Source organism: Muscardinus avellanarius (assembly GCF_963383645.1).
Source record: "Muscardinus avellanarius genome assembly, chromosome: 10".
In the NCBI taxonomy this organism is placed as follows: domain Eukaryota; kingdom Metazoa; phylum Chordata; class Mammalia; order Rodentia; family Gliridae; genus Muscardinus; species Muscardinus avellanarius.
This window is the reverse complement of record NC_137796.1, coordinates 56,345,853-56,360,643: the sequence shown is the minus strand read 5'-3', so window position 1 is coordinate 56,360,643 and position 14,791 is coordinate 56,345,853. Positions and strand designations below refer to the sequence as shown.

Genomic DNA, 14,791 nt, shown 5'->3' with positions numbered 1-14,791 from the left:
TCCACCCCCCCCCATTCTTCGTGTCTCCACGTCGTCTAACTTCTCTGTCCCCCAGCCCACATCTTTCTCTGTTCCTCGGTCTCTGTTCCTTGGTCATTGACTCTCCGCCTCTGTATTTCCGTCTCTGGAGTCTCTGTCAGCGCCTAGGGCGGCTGGGGACAGGTGGGTGTGGAGGGTTAGAAGGGAGGATGTTTTCAGGTGTCTGGGCCCCTGCAGACATAAGCCCAGGCTCTAACGCCTCTCTAGTCCCTAAGTATTTGGATGGTGGGAAAGGGCTGTCCCATTGATTCTGGGCTTTATCTACCCACGGGAGGGGGGAGGGAGAGTTTGATAAGGTCTGATTCCTATCTGCAATTCGAAAACCTGTGTGTGTTGTGTGTGTGTGTGTGTGGGGGGTGTGCTGGGGATTAGACCCAGAGGTATTCCACTTCCGAGCTACACCCCCAGCCCTATTTTATTTTTTGAAACAGGGTCTCGCTAGGTTGCTGAGGTTGTCCTCGAACCGAACCTGCGATTCTATGTTCCCACACCTTTTTTTTCCAGCTGGGAGAGTGGGAACTCGGATGAGCGTCTCAGGCTCCTTTCCAAGCTTGGCTGACAGCTTCTACTTGCTCCTCCAAGGCGGCCCCCAGGACCCCCGGAGTCTCTAGGTCCAGACTCTGGGTGACACTGACGCTTCTGCCCCGCGCAGCTCTAGGGCAACCGCCCTCTCCGCAAACACCCCTCCCTTCCACCCCGGCTGCCCCAGCAACAGTCGGGGCGTCAGGGAATCACTCACGCACCTCCGCCTCCGCCGGACCTGCGACCCGGCCCCGCCCACTTCGCGCCCCTGGGCCCCGCCCTCAGTCCTCGCACGCAGGCTGCCCGGGCTCGCCCTCCCAGGCCTCTGCAGGAATCTTTAAGGTGGGCGGGCCCTGGGGTTGGAGTCCGAGGGTGGAGGGCAGAGGTGCTGACTCGACGCTGGGACCCTCCAGGCCCAGTTGCCCCCCGGGTGGCCACATCCTTCGCCGCCCTCAGGATGCCCCACTCTCCGCTCCTGAGGGTGCTGCTGCTGCTGCTGCTCTGGCTATGGGGACTGCCGCTCCGGAGGGCGGAGGTGAGGACCCAGGAGACACAAGTTCAAAGCTTGGAGGGAGGTCTGAGGACGGTTTTAAGTCTTCCTCTGCCTCAAAGAGAGTTTTAAGACTGCCCCCCCCCCGCTGGTTCAGAATTAAGTTTTGATATCGACTTCCAGTCCCTCCTTCTCCCCCCCCTCCCCACCAAACCCTCCTGATTAGGTCCAGACACCCCTGTTCAATTTTCTTAAAGGTTTGCAGTCTCCCACGGCAAACCTCCTGGCGACTTCTAGGCACCCGTTCGTTCCCCTGTCAAGACTTCAAGGAGCCGGGCGTGGTGGCGCACGCTTGTAATCCCAGCATTTGGGAGGCCAAGACAGGAGGATCGCAGTTCGCGGACAGCCTCAGCTACTTAGTGAGGCCCTTTGCAACTCAGTGAGACCCTGTTTCAGAATAAAGAATAAAAAACAGGGCTGGGGTGTAGCTCGAAGGTAGAATGGCCCTGGGTTCCATCCCCAGTAGTGGAAAAAAAAAAAAAAAAAAAAAGACTTCAAGGCGGTTTCTAGGCCACCCAAGACTGGGCAAAACACGACCGCCCCTCCAAAGACTAAGATGTTCCTGGCCCTCAGTAGCCAGGCCAGGGTCAGTCTGGGGGTCCTTCCTTCTCTCTTTCCATAGTCAGGCTCTGAGGGGCAGACGTCGAGGGAGCTGTACCAGCGCTGGGAGCGGTACCGTAGAGAGTGCCAGGAGACCTTGGAGGCCTCGGGGCCGCCCTCAGGTGTGCCGGGGAGGGCGCGGGGCTGAGAGGGGTGGGTTGGGCGGTGTGGGACTGACAGGCAGGCGGGGTCTGCGGCGGGGCCCGAAAAGGGAGACACGTGGGATTGGCGGGGAAGTGGGTGAGCTTGGCCTCCCCTCGACGGGAGGACCCTACTCCTGGGTGGGGTGGGGGCCTGGTAAGCCCCAGAAGCCTGCGAAGAAGCTTCCAACCGAGGGGTCTTGGGCGTGGCCTGGCTCGAGGAGCGGGGCTTGGGTGGAGCCTGGGGAGGGAGGGCCTCTGGGGATGGGATGAATCAGGGGCTGGGACCCCTGGCTGGGAGGAGCGCCGCTGGGGTTCGGAGGGTGGGCGGGGCCTGGAGGGCTGGGGGCGGGGATTCTGGTCTCCCGGGGCGGGGGCCATGATCTACGGGCGGGGCTAGGTGCGGATGGGCGGGGCCTGGTTTGGTCTGGGCAGGCGCGGTAGGTCTTTTCAGCAGCTGGCTCCTCTGTCTGCCCGCAGGCCTGGCCTGTAATGGGTCCTTTGACATGTATGTTTGCTGGGACTACGCTGCACCCAACGCCACTGCCCGCGCGTCCTGCCCCTGGTACCTGCCCTGGCACCGCCACGGTGAGGTGCTTTTGGGACCCTTTCTTTCCAGATGCCACTCCCAGGAAACCCATCTGCATCCTTCTGCTCCCCGCTGAACCTGCCCCTCCTGCTGGGCTGGCCGCCTCTGGCGTGTCTAGCCCTGGCTGTCTCCTTACCACTCTAAGGTCCGCGGGGAGCTGGGCGTGGGGGTACAGGTGCTGCAACTCCAGTACTCAGGAGGCTGAGACGGGAGGGTTGCAGGGTCAAGACCAGCCTCAGCAACCTAGCAGGGCTCTCGGCAATCTAGTAAGATCCTGTTTCAAAACAAAAGAAAAGACACAGCTGAGGGGATAGTTCAGAGGTAGAATGCCTCTGGGCTCAATCCCCAGAATCACAAAAAATAAAAATAAAGATTATGGGGGTTCTTATTTCCTCTCTTTTTTTTTTTTTTTTTTTTTTTTTTTTGCTGTCCTGTGGATGGAGCCCAGGGGCATTGTACCTGTGAGCTACACCCCCAGCCCTATTTTTTGTTATTCTTTTTTGTTTGTTTGTTTGAGTTGCAGAGGGCCTCACTACTTAGCTGAGGCTGTCCACGAAACTGGATCTTCCTGTCTCAGCCTCCCAAATGCTAGGATTTCAACCGTGTGCCACCGCGCCCTGCCATTCTCTCTTTTTTTCTGAGTGAGCTTCCTAGCCTAACTAGCTACGTAGCCTTAGGCAGAGTTTATTTAAATTATTTATGCTTTGATTCCCCATCTGTAAAATGGGGTTAGATGAAAGGACCACTTTGATAAGCTCATAAGAGTATCATGTTAATTAATACACATAGAATGCCATAGAAGGGGTTATTATCATTGCTATCACCATCATCGCTTTGACCCTCTCACAGTCTTGTCCTTCCCTCTCTTTCTGTGCACCTCTGATTTCCTCCCTTATTTCCCCCTAGTGGCTGCAGGCTTTGTGCTTCGCCAGTGTGGCAGCGATGGCCAGTGGGGACCTTGGAGGGACCACACTCAGTGTGAGGATCCAGAGAAAAGCGGTGCCTTTCAGGTGAGCAGGCCGGGTGTAATGGTACACACCTGTAATCCTAGTATTTGGGAGGCAGAGACAGGAAAATTGCAGGTTCAAGGGCAGCCTTAGCAGTTTAGCAAGACTCTCCGCAACCTAGGGAGAACCTGTTTCAGATAGATAGATAGATAGATAGATAGATAGATAGATAGATAGATAGATAGATGGATGGATGATAGATAGATGATAGATAGATAATAGATAGATGATTGATAGATGATAGATGAATAGATAGATATGTAGGGCTGGGGATGTAGCATGGAGGTAGAATGCCTCTGGTTTTAACTCCCAGTACCAAAATCAAAGTTCAGAGCTGGGTGTGGTGGCTCAAGCTCGTAATCTCAACATTTGGGAGGCTGAGACTGGAGGATCACGGTTCCCAGACACCCTCAGCTACTTAGTGAGACCCTCCGCAACTTAGTGAGACCCTGTCTCAAAATAAAGAATAAAAAATAGGGCAGGGGGTGTAGCTCGGAGGTCGAATGCCCCCGGGTTACATCCCCAGACCTACAGGAAAAAAAAAAAATTCAGGTGACAAGGACAAGGGATTCTGGTTAGGATGGGTAGGGAGAGGTGAACTGGCCGCAGCCTCCAGCAGAAACTGCAGCAGCCCTTGTACTCTTCAAGATTCTGGATTGCCAGGCGTGGTGGCGCACGCTTGTAATTCCCCGCGCTTGGGAGGCAGAGACAGGAGGATTGCGCAGGTTCCAAGCCAGCCGCGCTGGTTTAAGAGACCCTGTTTCAAAATATAAAATAGGTCTGGGAGTGTAGCCCGGAGGAAGAAGGGCTTCCAGGAGCCCCAGTACCACCAAAAAAAAAAAAAAAAAAAAAAAAAGATTCTGGATTGCAAGTAATAGAAATCCAACTCAGACTTGCTAAAAGGACAATAAATAAATAAATAAATAAATACATTTTGGCATCTGTGATTGAAAAGCAAAGTATAGCCGGGCGTGGTGGCGCACGCTTGTAATCCCCGCACTTGGGAGGCTGAGACAGGAGGACCGCACAGGTTCAAAGCCAGCCTCAGCTACTGAGTGAGGCCCTCAGCAACTTAGTGAGACCCTGTTTCCAAATAAAATGTAAAAAAGGTCTGGGAGCATAGCCCGGAGGTAGAAAGCCTCTGTGTTCCACCCCTAGTACCACCAGAAAAAAAAAAAAAGAAAAAGAAAAGAAAAAGAAAAAAAAAAATGAAAAGCAGAGTATAAGGCAGTAGCTTCAGGTATAGCAAGATGTAGGTACTAAACTGAGTGTGGTAACGCAGGCCTGTAATCCCAGTACTTGAGAGGCTGAGACCGAAGGATTGCAGGATTGAGGGTAGCCTCAGCAATTTAGTGAGACTTTGAGCGATCTAGCGGCACCCTGTTTCAAATTTTAAAAAATTAAATAGGGTTGGGATGTAGCTTGGAGGTAAAACTCTCTGGGTTCAATCCCCAGTACCAAAAAACAAAACAAAAACAAACCAACAAAAACTAGGTGCTCAAATCATGTGGTGAGGAATCTCGGTGTCTCTCAGCATGTCAAGCCTGTTTTTCTCTCCCAGACCCGCAAAAAAAATAAAAATAAAAAAATAAAAAAATAGTTCTGAGAGTATAGCCCAGAGATAGAAAGCCCTTGGGTACACACATAAATAAATAAATAAATAAATAAATAAATAAATAAATAAATGGGTTGGGGGTATAGCTCAAAGTTAGAACATTCTGAGGTTCAATCCCCAGTTCTCCCCCCCCACACACACACTCACCTAAAAAAACAAATAATATAAAGAGGGGCAGGAACAAAGAGGACAGAATAATGTTCTCAAAAGTAAAATTAGAGGACTGGGCAGCCCCTTTCTGGGCCAGAGGGGAGGGTCATACCCTGTTCTCACCCCACACCCCCACACCCTCCACACCCCCCGCCCCACCAGGACCAGAGGCTCATCTTGGAGCGGCTGCAGGTCGTGTACACCATCGGCTACTCCCTGTCCCTGGCCACCCTGCTGCTCGCCCTGCTCATCTTGAGTTTCTTCAGGTGGGTCCCCGCTGCTGACTGGTGGCAGGCACGTGTGCTTCGGCTGGCCCGGTAAGATGAGTGTGGCCGGGCTCTACCAGCTGCAGACATCGGCTGAGGCCGGAGGGGAAGGGCTGGGGGTGGTTAACGGGACTCTCCCCCCCGGCTGAGGAGAGCTCTCCAGTTGTTCCCTGCAGCGTCTTGCATCCCCTAGGCGGCTGCGCTGCACTCGTAACTACATTCACATCAACCTGTTCGTGTCCTTCATTCTGCGGGCGGCTGCAATCCTTACCCGAGACCGTCTGCTACCTCCACCCGGCCCCTACCCTGGGGACCAGGCTCCTACACTGTGGAACCAGGTACGCATCATCTTCCCGTTCCTGCAAATGGGAATCTGCCTCCTCTTGTGGGCCAGGAAGTTCCCCATCCACTTACTACCTCTTATGCTATCAGACAGTTTCTTCTCTTGACCCCTCCAAACACATCTGGAGACGGACCTTCCCAACCCATCCTCCTATAATCGAAGTCTCCTGTCTCTTACCTCCTTTATTTAATCTTCCATTCCCTTTACCCCCACCCCCCCACCCCCAATTGTCTCGCCTATCAATGGATTTTTCCACCAATGAATGAATCCATCTTCTGGAAGTGAGCTGGACCAGGGTGGAAGAAACTAACTGGTTGTGTGTGTGTGTGTGGGGGGGGAGGTTGAAAGTACCAATCTGTTACTGGGAAACAGGGAGGGGAGACTAGATGCTGAGAGCAGAGGTGGACAAGTTGGGCCATGCTAATTGACTGTGGAGGATAAGGAGTGGGGGCCTGGTGGCATGTGCCTGTGATCCCAGTACTTAAGAGGTTGAGAGAGGAGGATGGAAGGTTTGTGGCCAGCATCAACAACTTAAGCCCTCTGCAATTTAGTGAGATCCTGTTTCAAAAAATAAAATAGTATACACCTGTAATCCCAGTGTTTGGGAGGCTGAGACAGGAGGATCTCAAGTTGGAGGATAGTATCAGCAATTAGGAAATTCTCAGTAACCTAGTAAGACCCTGTTTCAGGACAAAATTTAAAAAGGGCTGGGGGGGAAATTGGGTATGGTGGTGCATGCCTGTAATCCCAGTACTTGGGAGGCTGAGATAGGAAGATCACAGGTTCTAAACCAGCCCCAGCAACTTAGTGAGACCTTGTTTTAAAAAAAAAATAGGTCTGGGGGTGTAGATCCTGGGTTCAATCCCTGGTACCAGAAACAAAGCAAAACAAACTAGGGTGAGGCTGTGCATGGTGGCTGCATGCCTGGATCGCAGGTTCAAAGTCAGCAACTTAGTGGGACTCTCAGCAACTGAATATTACCCTTTGTGTCAAATATAAAATAAAGATGAGGGTGATAAGCCCGGCGTGGTGGCGCACACTTGTAATCCCAGCATTTGGGAGGCTGATACTAGAGGATCGCGGTTCACGGACAGCCTCAGCTACTTAGTGAGGCCCTTTGCAACTCAGTGAGACCCGGTTTCAAAATAAAGAATAAAAAATGGGGCCGGTGGGGGGGTGTAGCTCGGAGGTCAAATGCCCCTGGGGCCGGGTGTGGTGGCGCAAGGCTTGTGATCCTCGTGCTTGGGAGGTGGAGACAGGAGGATCACACAGATTCAAAGCCAGTTTAAGAGACCTGTTTCCAAATAAAAATATAAAATATAGGTGTCCAGGAGTGTAGCCCGGAGGGTTTCCAGGAACTCCAGTATCACCCCCCAAAAAAACAAAACAAAAAAATGCCCCTGGGTTCCATCCCTGACCTGCAAAAAATATAAATAAATAAATAAATAAATAAATAAATAAATATGAGGGTGTAACTCAGAAGTAGGGTGCCCCTGGGGTTCCATTCCCAGTACCAAACCCAAAAAAGGAGTTCAGGTGTCAAGAGGCCAGATTTTATTTTATTTTATTTATTTATTTATTTTGGGGGGTCTGGGGATGGAACCCAGGGACATTCGACCTCTGAGCTGCATTCCCTGCCCTGTTTTTTATTCTTTATTTTGAAACAGGGTCTCACTGAGTTGCAGAGGGCCTCACTAAGAAGCTGAGGCTGTCTGCTAAGCGTGATCCTCTGATCTCAGCCTCCCGAATGCTGGGATTACAAGCCTGTGCCACCACGCCCGGCTTCAGCGGCCAGATATTGAGGGGCTCTGATAACAAAATAGAAAATACCAATTGTTAGAGAGTCAGACTGAGAGTCCGTATAGGGGGAGAGAATAGAGAGAACCCAATCATAGCTGCCACCCACTGGGGACACAGAGTAGGAAAACACCGGATGGCAAGAGATGGGGGCTGGAGGCTGAGACGGGACGATTGCAGGTGTGCGGCCAGCCTCAGTGGCGAGGCCCTCCACAACGTAGTGAGGGAGGCCTTATTTCAAAATAAAATAAAATAGGTCTGGGGGTGTAGCTCAGGAGTAGAACGCCCTCGGATTCAATCGCCAGTCCTGAGATAGGGAAAGAGGACCAAATGGAAGGCTTGGGAACCTCAGCTGCCCTGACCGTCCCTGGCCCTGCCTGGCCGCTCCGTAGGCCCTGGCCGCCTGCCGCACGGCCCAGACGGTGACCCAGTACTGCGTGGGTGCCAACTACACGTGGCTGCTGGTGGAGGGCGTCTACCTGCACCGGCTCTTGGTGCTCGTGGGAGGCTCGGAGGAGGGCCACTTCCGCGGCTACCTGCTCCTCGGCTGGGGTGAGCCCCGACTCCGTTCCCCGCCCAGCCCAGCGCGCCTCGGCCGCCCCCACCGCCCAGCTGTCCACCTCAGGGGGGGTCTCCTCCCTCTCCGGGCTCGCCCCCTGCCCGGCTGAGGAATTCCGCGGGTCTTGGGCCTGGCCGGGCCAGTGCGCGCGCTGACAGCTGCGGCCGGGTGGGGGGCGGGGGTCGGGGTCTGCACAGGGGCCCCCGCGCTTTTCGTCATTCCCTGGGTGATCGTCAGGTACCTGTACGAGAACACGCAGTGAGTTGCAGGGGCGGGGGAAGGGCCGGGGAGGTGGGCGGGGCCTTGAGGGAGGCGGGCGGGGAGTGGTCGCGGTCGGCGGGGGGCTTGGGGCCGTGTGGGCGGGGCCTAAAGGAAAGGCGCGTTAGGAAAGGACTTAGGACCCAAAGGGAGTGGGCGGGGCCTTGATGGGAATGGGCGGGGCTTAGATGGATACCTTAAAGAAGGCAGGCAGGGCCCGGCGAGTGAACCTTCCCGATCTCACGAATCTAGGGGTTTTCTTTGTCTTAGTTCTCCCCTGCATCCCCAGGTGCTGGGAGCGGAACGATGTCAAGGCCATTTGGTGGATCATACGCACCCCCATCCTCATAACCATCTTGGTATGGCCGGTCCCGCATCTTCCAGGCCGTCCTCGGGGATTTCCCATTCTAGGAAGCGGGGCGCCCTGCCTGCCTGCCCCCCCAGAATGGGCTCGTGTCTGGCTCAGCCTCTTTCTCCTCGTAGATTAACTTCCTCATCTTTATCCGCATCCTTGGCATCCTTTTGTCCAAGCTGAGGACGCGGCAGATGCGCTGCCCTGACTACCGACTGAGGTGAGAGGGTGGGCGCGGGATGGAGGCTGCGAGAGGGAACGAGGTGCAAGATGGAGGCACCGGGGCCACCGCCGCCCTCTCCCCCCAGGCTGGCTCGCTCCACGCTGACGCTGGTGCCCCTGCTGGGCGTCCACGAGGTGGTGTTTGCTCCCGTGACGGAGGAACAGGCCCGGGGCGCCCTGCGCTTGGCCAAGCTGGGCTTCGAGATCTTCCTCAGCTCCTTCCAGGTGCTCGGGCAGCCGTGAGGCGGCGCTAACAGCGAGCGCTCTTCCCCAGGGCAGGGAGGGCCACAGTCATCTCTGGCTCCGGCGCCGAGCGGTGCCAGTGACGCGGGATTGTGTTCCTTCATTCATTAGTGCAGAAAACAGAAAACACTGGGCTGGGGCTGCCCCGGCCTGGGGGAGCAGCGGGGACCACGTTAGGAGACCTGTGGTGGGGAGCGAGGGCGGGCCCCCTCAGCTGAGGAAATGAGGTGCTACTGAAATGCCGACCGTGCAGGATTGCAGGTGTTCACTCCAGACTGGGGGCCGCTGCTTCCTTTACCCTAATCCCTACGTGCTTCACGTCATTAAAGACTGCATCTTTGAGTCTCCAAAGTGAGGTCAATGCCAGTCTCATCTCACATGATTCAACATTTTTTTTTTTTTTTTTTTAGTACTGAGGATTGAACCCAGGGGCGTTCTACCTTTGAGCTATTCTCCCAAGCCACCCCACCCCGCTTTTTGGCTTTCTAAGTTGCTGAGAAAGTCCATAACTTAGCGAGACCCTATTTCAAAACAAAACAAAACAAATTGGGCTGAGCGGTATAGCTCAGAGGTAGAATGCTCCTCAGTTCAATCCCCAGTCACACACACACACACACACACACACACACACACACACACACACGCCTAAGGTTGCAGAGTTTCTGGCTCAGTTGCTGAGACTGGCCACGAACCCGTCATCCTCCTGTTTCAGCCTCCCAAGTGCTGGAATTACAGGTATGAGCCACCACACCCAACTTAGAAATGTTTTATTGTGTTTATTGTTGGTGCTGGGAATTGAAGCAGGGCCTCACTGTTCAGTATCTGTTCTATCACTGAGCTATACCTCCAGACACATTTTATACTTATTTAAATTCAGATGTAGAACATGTATACATTCGTAGAAGTATGAACTATTTGTAAATTATCTACCAGGAGCGGGGCATGGTGGTACACACCTGTAAACTCAGTACTTAGGAGGCTGAGATAGGAGGTTCGAGGACAGCCTCAGCAAATAGTGAGACTCAGCAACCTAGTGAGACCCTGTTTCAATGCAAATAAATTTTTTAAAAAGGGCTGGAGGTGTAGCTCAGATGCAAAAAATCACACCCGCCACTGGAAGCTCCAATTTGTAGATGAGGAGACCAAGGCACGGGTACTGAGCAGCTCGCTCAAAGCGTAGACAGTAGGGAGACTAGGGAGGGGGTCTTCACATCCAGGCCGTGTACCTCCGGATCCCCTGTGCCTAACCCCTATGCTATGGTTCAGCAAGCAGGCTAGGACTGCGGGAGGGGCCTGGGACAGTAAGCCGCGACCACGAAAGGCTAGCACCTGGGTGGTGACAGCCACTGGACCAGGGTTCAGTTCATTAAGTGGGCGGTTACAATACTGTGCAATACTCTTTCTCTTAGGGTTTCCTGGTCAGCGTCCTCTACTGCTTCATCAACAAAGAGGTAGGGAGAGGCCCGCCCACGCCCCCTGGCGGCAGCGGCGGGAACGCGCCGCGTCTGAGCAGCTGTCTCGGCAGGTGCAGTCGGAGATCCGCAGGGGCTGGCACCACTGCCGCCTGCACCGCAGCCTCCAGGAGCGGCGACAGCTCCCTGAGCGCGCCTCCCGGACCCTGCCCTCGGGCTCTGGCGCCGGAGAGGTCCCCATCCCCAGCGCCTTGTCCTCAAGGATGCTGCCAGGGCCAGGGGACGAGGCCAGCCAGGTCTTGGAAAGTTACTGCTAGGTCCTAGGAATCCTGTCTTCAGTTAGCACATGTTTATTGAGTGCCTACTGTGTACCAGACCCGCTGTAGGGGGACGCTGGGGAAATGGGGAAGGAAACAGAAGACAAGGTTCACTGCCCTCCTGGAGATCACAACTGAGTGGGGGAAGCCGACTGTGAATATGAAACATCAACTCACACTTGCTCTGGAATGGCTCTTGCGGAGAATGTAGAAGGGGCCTGGCGCGGACTGGGAGGACATCTCCGAGGAGGTGACATGTATGCCGCAAAGAGGTGAAGGAGACAACTTGGGGAAGAACTGGAGGACAAGACTCCAGGCAGAAGGAACGGCTTGTGGAAAGGCCTTGGGGGGCAGGAAGGAGCTTGTCCCTGGCTAAGAACAGAGAGGAGGCCTAAGTGGCTGTAGTGGAATAAGCCAGAGCCCACAGATAGGGATGAGAAGTGGGCAGGGCACAGGAACTGGATTTTATTCCAGGTGCACTGACGATTTTAGCAAAAGGGCCTCATGGGCTGCTTCAAATGGATCCCTTTGCCTGCCCTGTGGGGGAACAGATTGTCAGGGCAGGGGTGGAACCAGGAGCCCAGAGAGGAGGGATGGCTGAACCAGGATGGAGGCCACGAGGGGTAAAGAGCAGTTAGATTCTGGAGCTGTGTCAAAGGTAGACAGGAAGCCCGGTGTGGTGGCACACGCTTGCAATCCCAGCATTCGCGAGGATCAAGGTTCGCAGATAGCCTCAACTACTTAGTGAGACCTTGTTTCAAAAATAAAGAATAAAAAATAGGGCAGCAGGTGTAGCTCGGAGATTGAATGGCCCTGGGTTCCATCCCCAGACCTGCAAAAAAAAGACAGGATCCACTAATTGCACGAGGCAAAGGGAGGGCTCCTTGGTTTTGGGGTGGGGGAGAGAGGAAAGACAGAGACACTAGAAGCAGGGAGGGGAGAACCAAGCATGCTCTTTTGGAAATGTGACATTGGGAGCAACTGTAAGATACTCAGGGGACTGGGCTGAAGGCGCTGGAACTCGCTGGAGAGCTGGAAGCTGGACACAGAACACCAGCGGCCCTTGGATGTGGGGGAGAATTTGGTGTGGAGGTAGACACAGGCAACTTGGAACAGGCTGAAACCTCTTATCTAGAGCAGCCACAGGCCCACTGCTAGCTGAGGAGAGGACGCACATCCCCCTGCTTCCACCCTAGGAACCGGGAGAATTAGGGAGGAAGCCGATGGCCTCGTTGTGGCTGAACCACCCCCACACACGCGAGACCCTTGCCCCTAAGTTCATCCCCTGTACATAAACACACTTAGATCCAGTTAGTGCCTAGGTGCTGTATTTTCCCTGGGGTCCCCAGCTCCCGGGACAGTCGTGCCCTGTAGCTGAACACGAAAACTTTTCAAACTTGTGGCTCTGCAGGACTCTCCGCGCACCCCCATAATTTTGAGTTCTGGAGGGGTGGGGCCTTAGGGTAGGGCCTGGTAAATAAAGTGTGAAAACAGTTGCTTTTTTTCTTTCTGGGGTGGGACAATCTCCTTGGCAAAGAGAAAAGAGTGAAGTGGGCCATGTAGCTGGGTGAGGGCCTGCAATGGTCTTGCTCACCTTCTGCCACAAGAAAACATGGGCACCACCCTGCCGTGCTCCCCCGTATAAAGGAATCCTCAATGGGTAATATAACATGTAACCTTCTAATACCTAATACTTAGTTAAGATATATATATACAAGGTGAGCTGGGCGTGTTGGTGCATGCTTGTAATCTCAGTATGGGAGGATTGCAGGTTCATGGCCAGCCTCAGCTACTTAGTGAGATCCTGTTTAAAAATAAAGAATAAGCCGGGCATGGTGGCACACGCTTGTAATCCCCGCACTTGGGAGGCAGAGACAGGAGGATCGCGCAGGTTCAAAGTCAGCTGCGCTGGCTTAAGAGACCCTGTTTCCAAATAAAATGTATAAAATAGGTCTGGGAGTATAGCCAGCCCGGAGATAGAAAGCCCCTGGGTTCCATCCCCAGTACCACCAAAAAAATAAAAAATAAAAATAAAATATAGAGCCAGGTGTGGTGGTGCATGCTTGTAATCCCAGCATTTGGGAGGCTGAGAGGAGGATTGCGATTCGAAGCCAGCCTCAGTTACTTAGTGAGGCCCTCTACAACTCAGTGAGACCCTGTTTCAAAACAAAGAATAAAAAACAGGGCTAGGAGCCAGGCGTGGTGGTATACGCTTGTAATCCCAGCATTTGGGAGGCTAAGACTGGAGGATTGGGGTTTGCGGACAGCCTCAGCTACTTGGTTCTGTAAATTAGTGAGACCCTGTTTCAAAATAAAGAATAAAAAATAGGGCAGGGGGTATAGTTTGGAGGTTAAATGCCCCTGGGTTCCATCCCCAGACCCACACAAAAAAGATTATATATACATATAATCTTTTATATACACACACAAATTGAAATTACAAGTGCATGCATGTGTATATATACTATTTTTTTTTTTTTTGGTAGTTCAGGGGATGGAATCCAGGGGCATTCTACCTCTGAGCAACACCCCAGCCCTATTTTTTATTCTTTATTTTGAAACAGGGCCTCAATAAGTAGCTGAGGCTGTCTGTGAACTGCAATCCTCGTTTCAACCTCCCACATGCTGGGATTACAAGTGTGCACCACCTCATTCGGCTCCCCAGTCCTTTTTAATTTGAAACTGGGTCTCACTGAGTTGTGAGGGTCTCAGCTAAATTGCTGAGGCTGGCCTCAAACCTATGATGTGCCTGTCTCATAGGTCTGTCTCAGCTTCTCAAGTACCAGGATTACAAGTATCCACCAATATGCTGATTCCTGGCTCATATTTTAAGGTTGGCTACTTACTAGCTGTGTCACTTGGGGAAAATTCCTAACTTCTCAGTACCTGTTTTCACTTCTAGAAAATGAGTAAAATGATGGTAACTCCAGGCTAGGGCTGCACGAGATTCCAGAATTACCCCCACAGGCTGGCTGACCCATGTTGCCAGTCTCTAAAACTAAAACGGGGTGAGGGTGTAGCTTGGAGGTAGAGCTCCTGGGTTCAATCCTCAGTAACATACACATGACCAGGAATGGTGGAACACCTGTGTAATTTCAGTATTTAGAAGGCTGAGAGAAGAGGACTGCAGGCTTGAGGCCCTCAGCAAGTTAGTGAGACCGATTCAAAATAAAAAATGAGCTGAACATGGTGGTGTATGCCTGTAATCACAGTACTTGGGAGGCTGAGACAAGAGGATCAGAGGTTCAAGGATAGTCTCAGAAATTTATTTTATTATTTTTTGGCTCTGGGTAATGAATCCAGGGGCGGTTTACCTCTAGCTACACCCTCAACCCTACTTTTTATAAGTTGCAGAGGGCTTCACTAAGTAGCTGAGGCTTTCTGCAAACCTACTATCTCAGTCTCCCAGGTACTGGGATTACAGGCATGGGCCACCATATCCGGCTCAGCCTCAGCTATTTAGAGAGGCTCTCAGGAACTTAGTGAGACTCTGTTTCCAAACAAAAACAAAATGTCTAGAGGTGTAGCCCAGAGATAGAAGGCACCTGGTTTTCCAGCAGGGCATGGCTGAGACATGGGAGGCTGAGACAGGAGGACCGCAGGTTCGAGGACGAGGACAGCTTCAGCAAGTAGTGAGACTCATTAACCTAGTGAGACCTTGTTTCAAAATAAAATTGAAGCCGGGCGTGGTGGCGCACGCTTGTAATCCCCGCGCTTGGGAGGCAGAGACAGGAGGATCGCGCAGGTTCGAAGCCAGCCGCGCGCGCTGGTTTAGGAGACCCTGTTTCCAAAATGAAAATGTAAAAAATA

The 14,791-nt window shown here is 53.0% G+C and overlaps 1 protein-coding gene across 1 annotated transcript; it reads left to right on the top strand.

The window, feature by feature from the left end:
- Positions 1-1,018: 1,018 nt before the first annotated feature.
- Positions 1,019-10,981, top strand: GIPR (gastric inhibitory polypeptide receptor; the record flags this gene model as incomplete). The annotated part of the gene is given in 15 exon segments (XM_080704265.1): positions 1,019-1,096; positions 1,734-1,833; positions 2,332-2,439; positions 3,347-3,450; positions 5,375-5,478; positions 5,672-5,816; positions 8,011-8,170; positions 8,375-8,435; positions 8,725-8,804; positions 8,807-8,874; positions 8,877-8,915; positions 8,919-9,007; positions 9,096-9,234; positions 10,662-10,703; positions 10,778-10,981. Coding segments are annotated over 15 exon segments (1,521 nt in total).
- Positions 10,982-14,791: the final 3,810 nt, after the last annotated feature.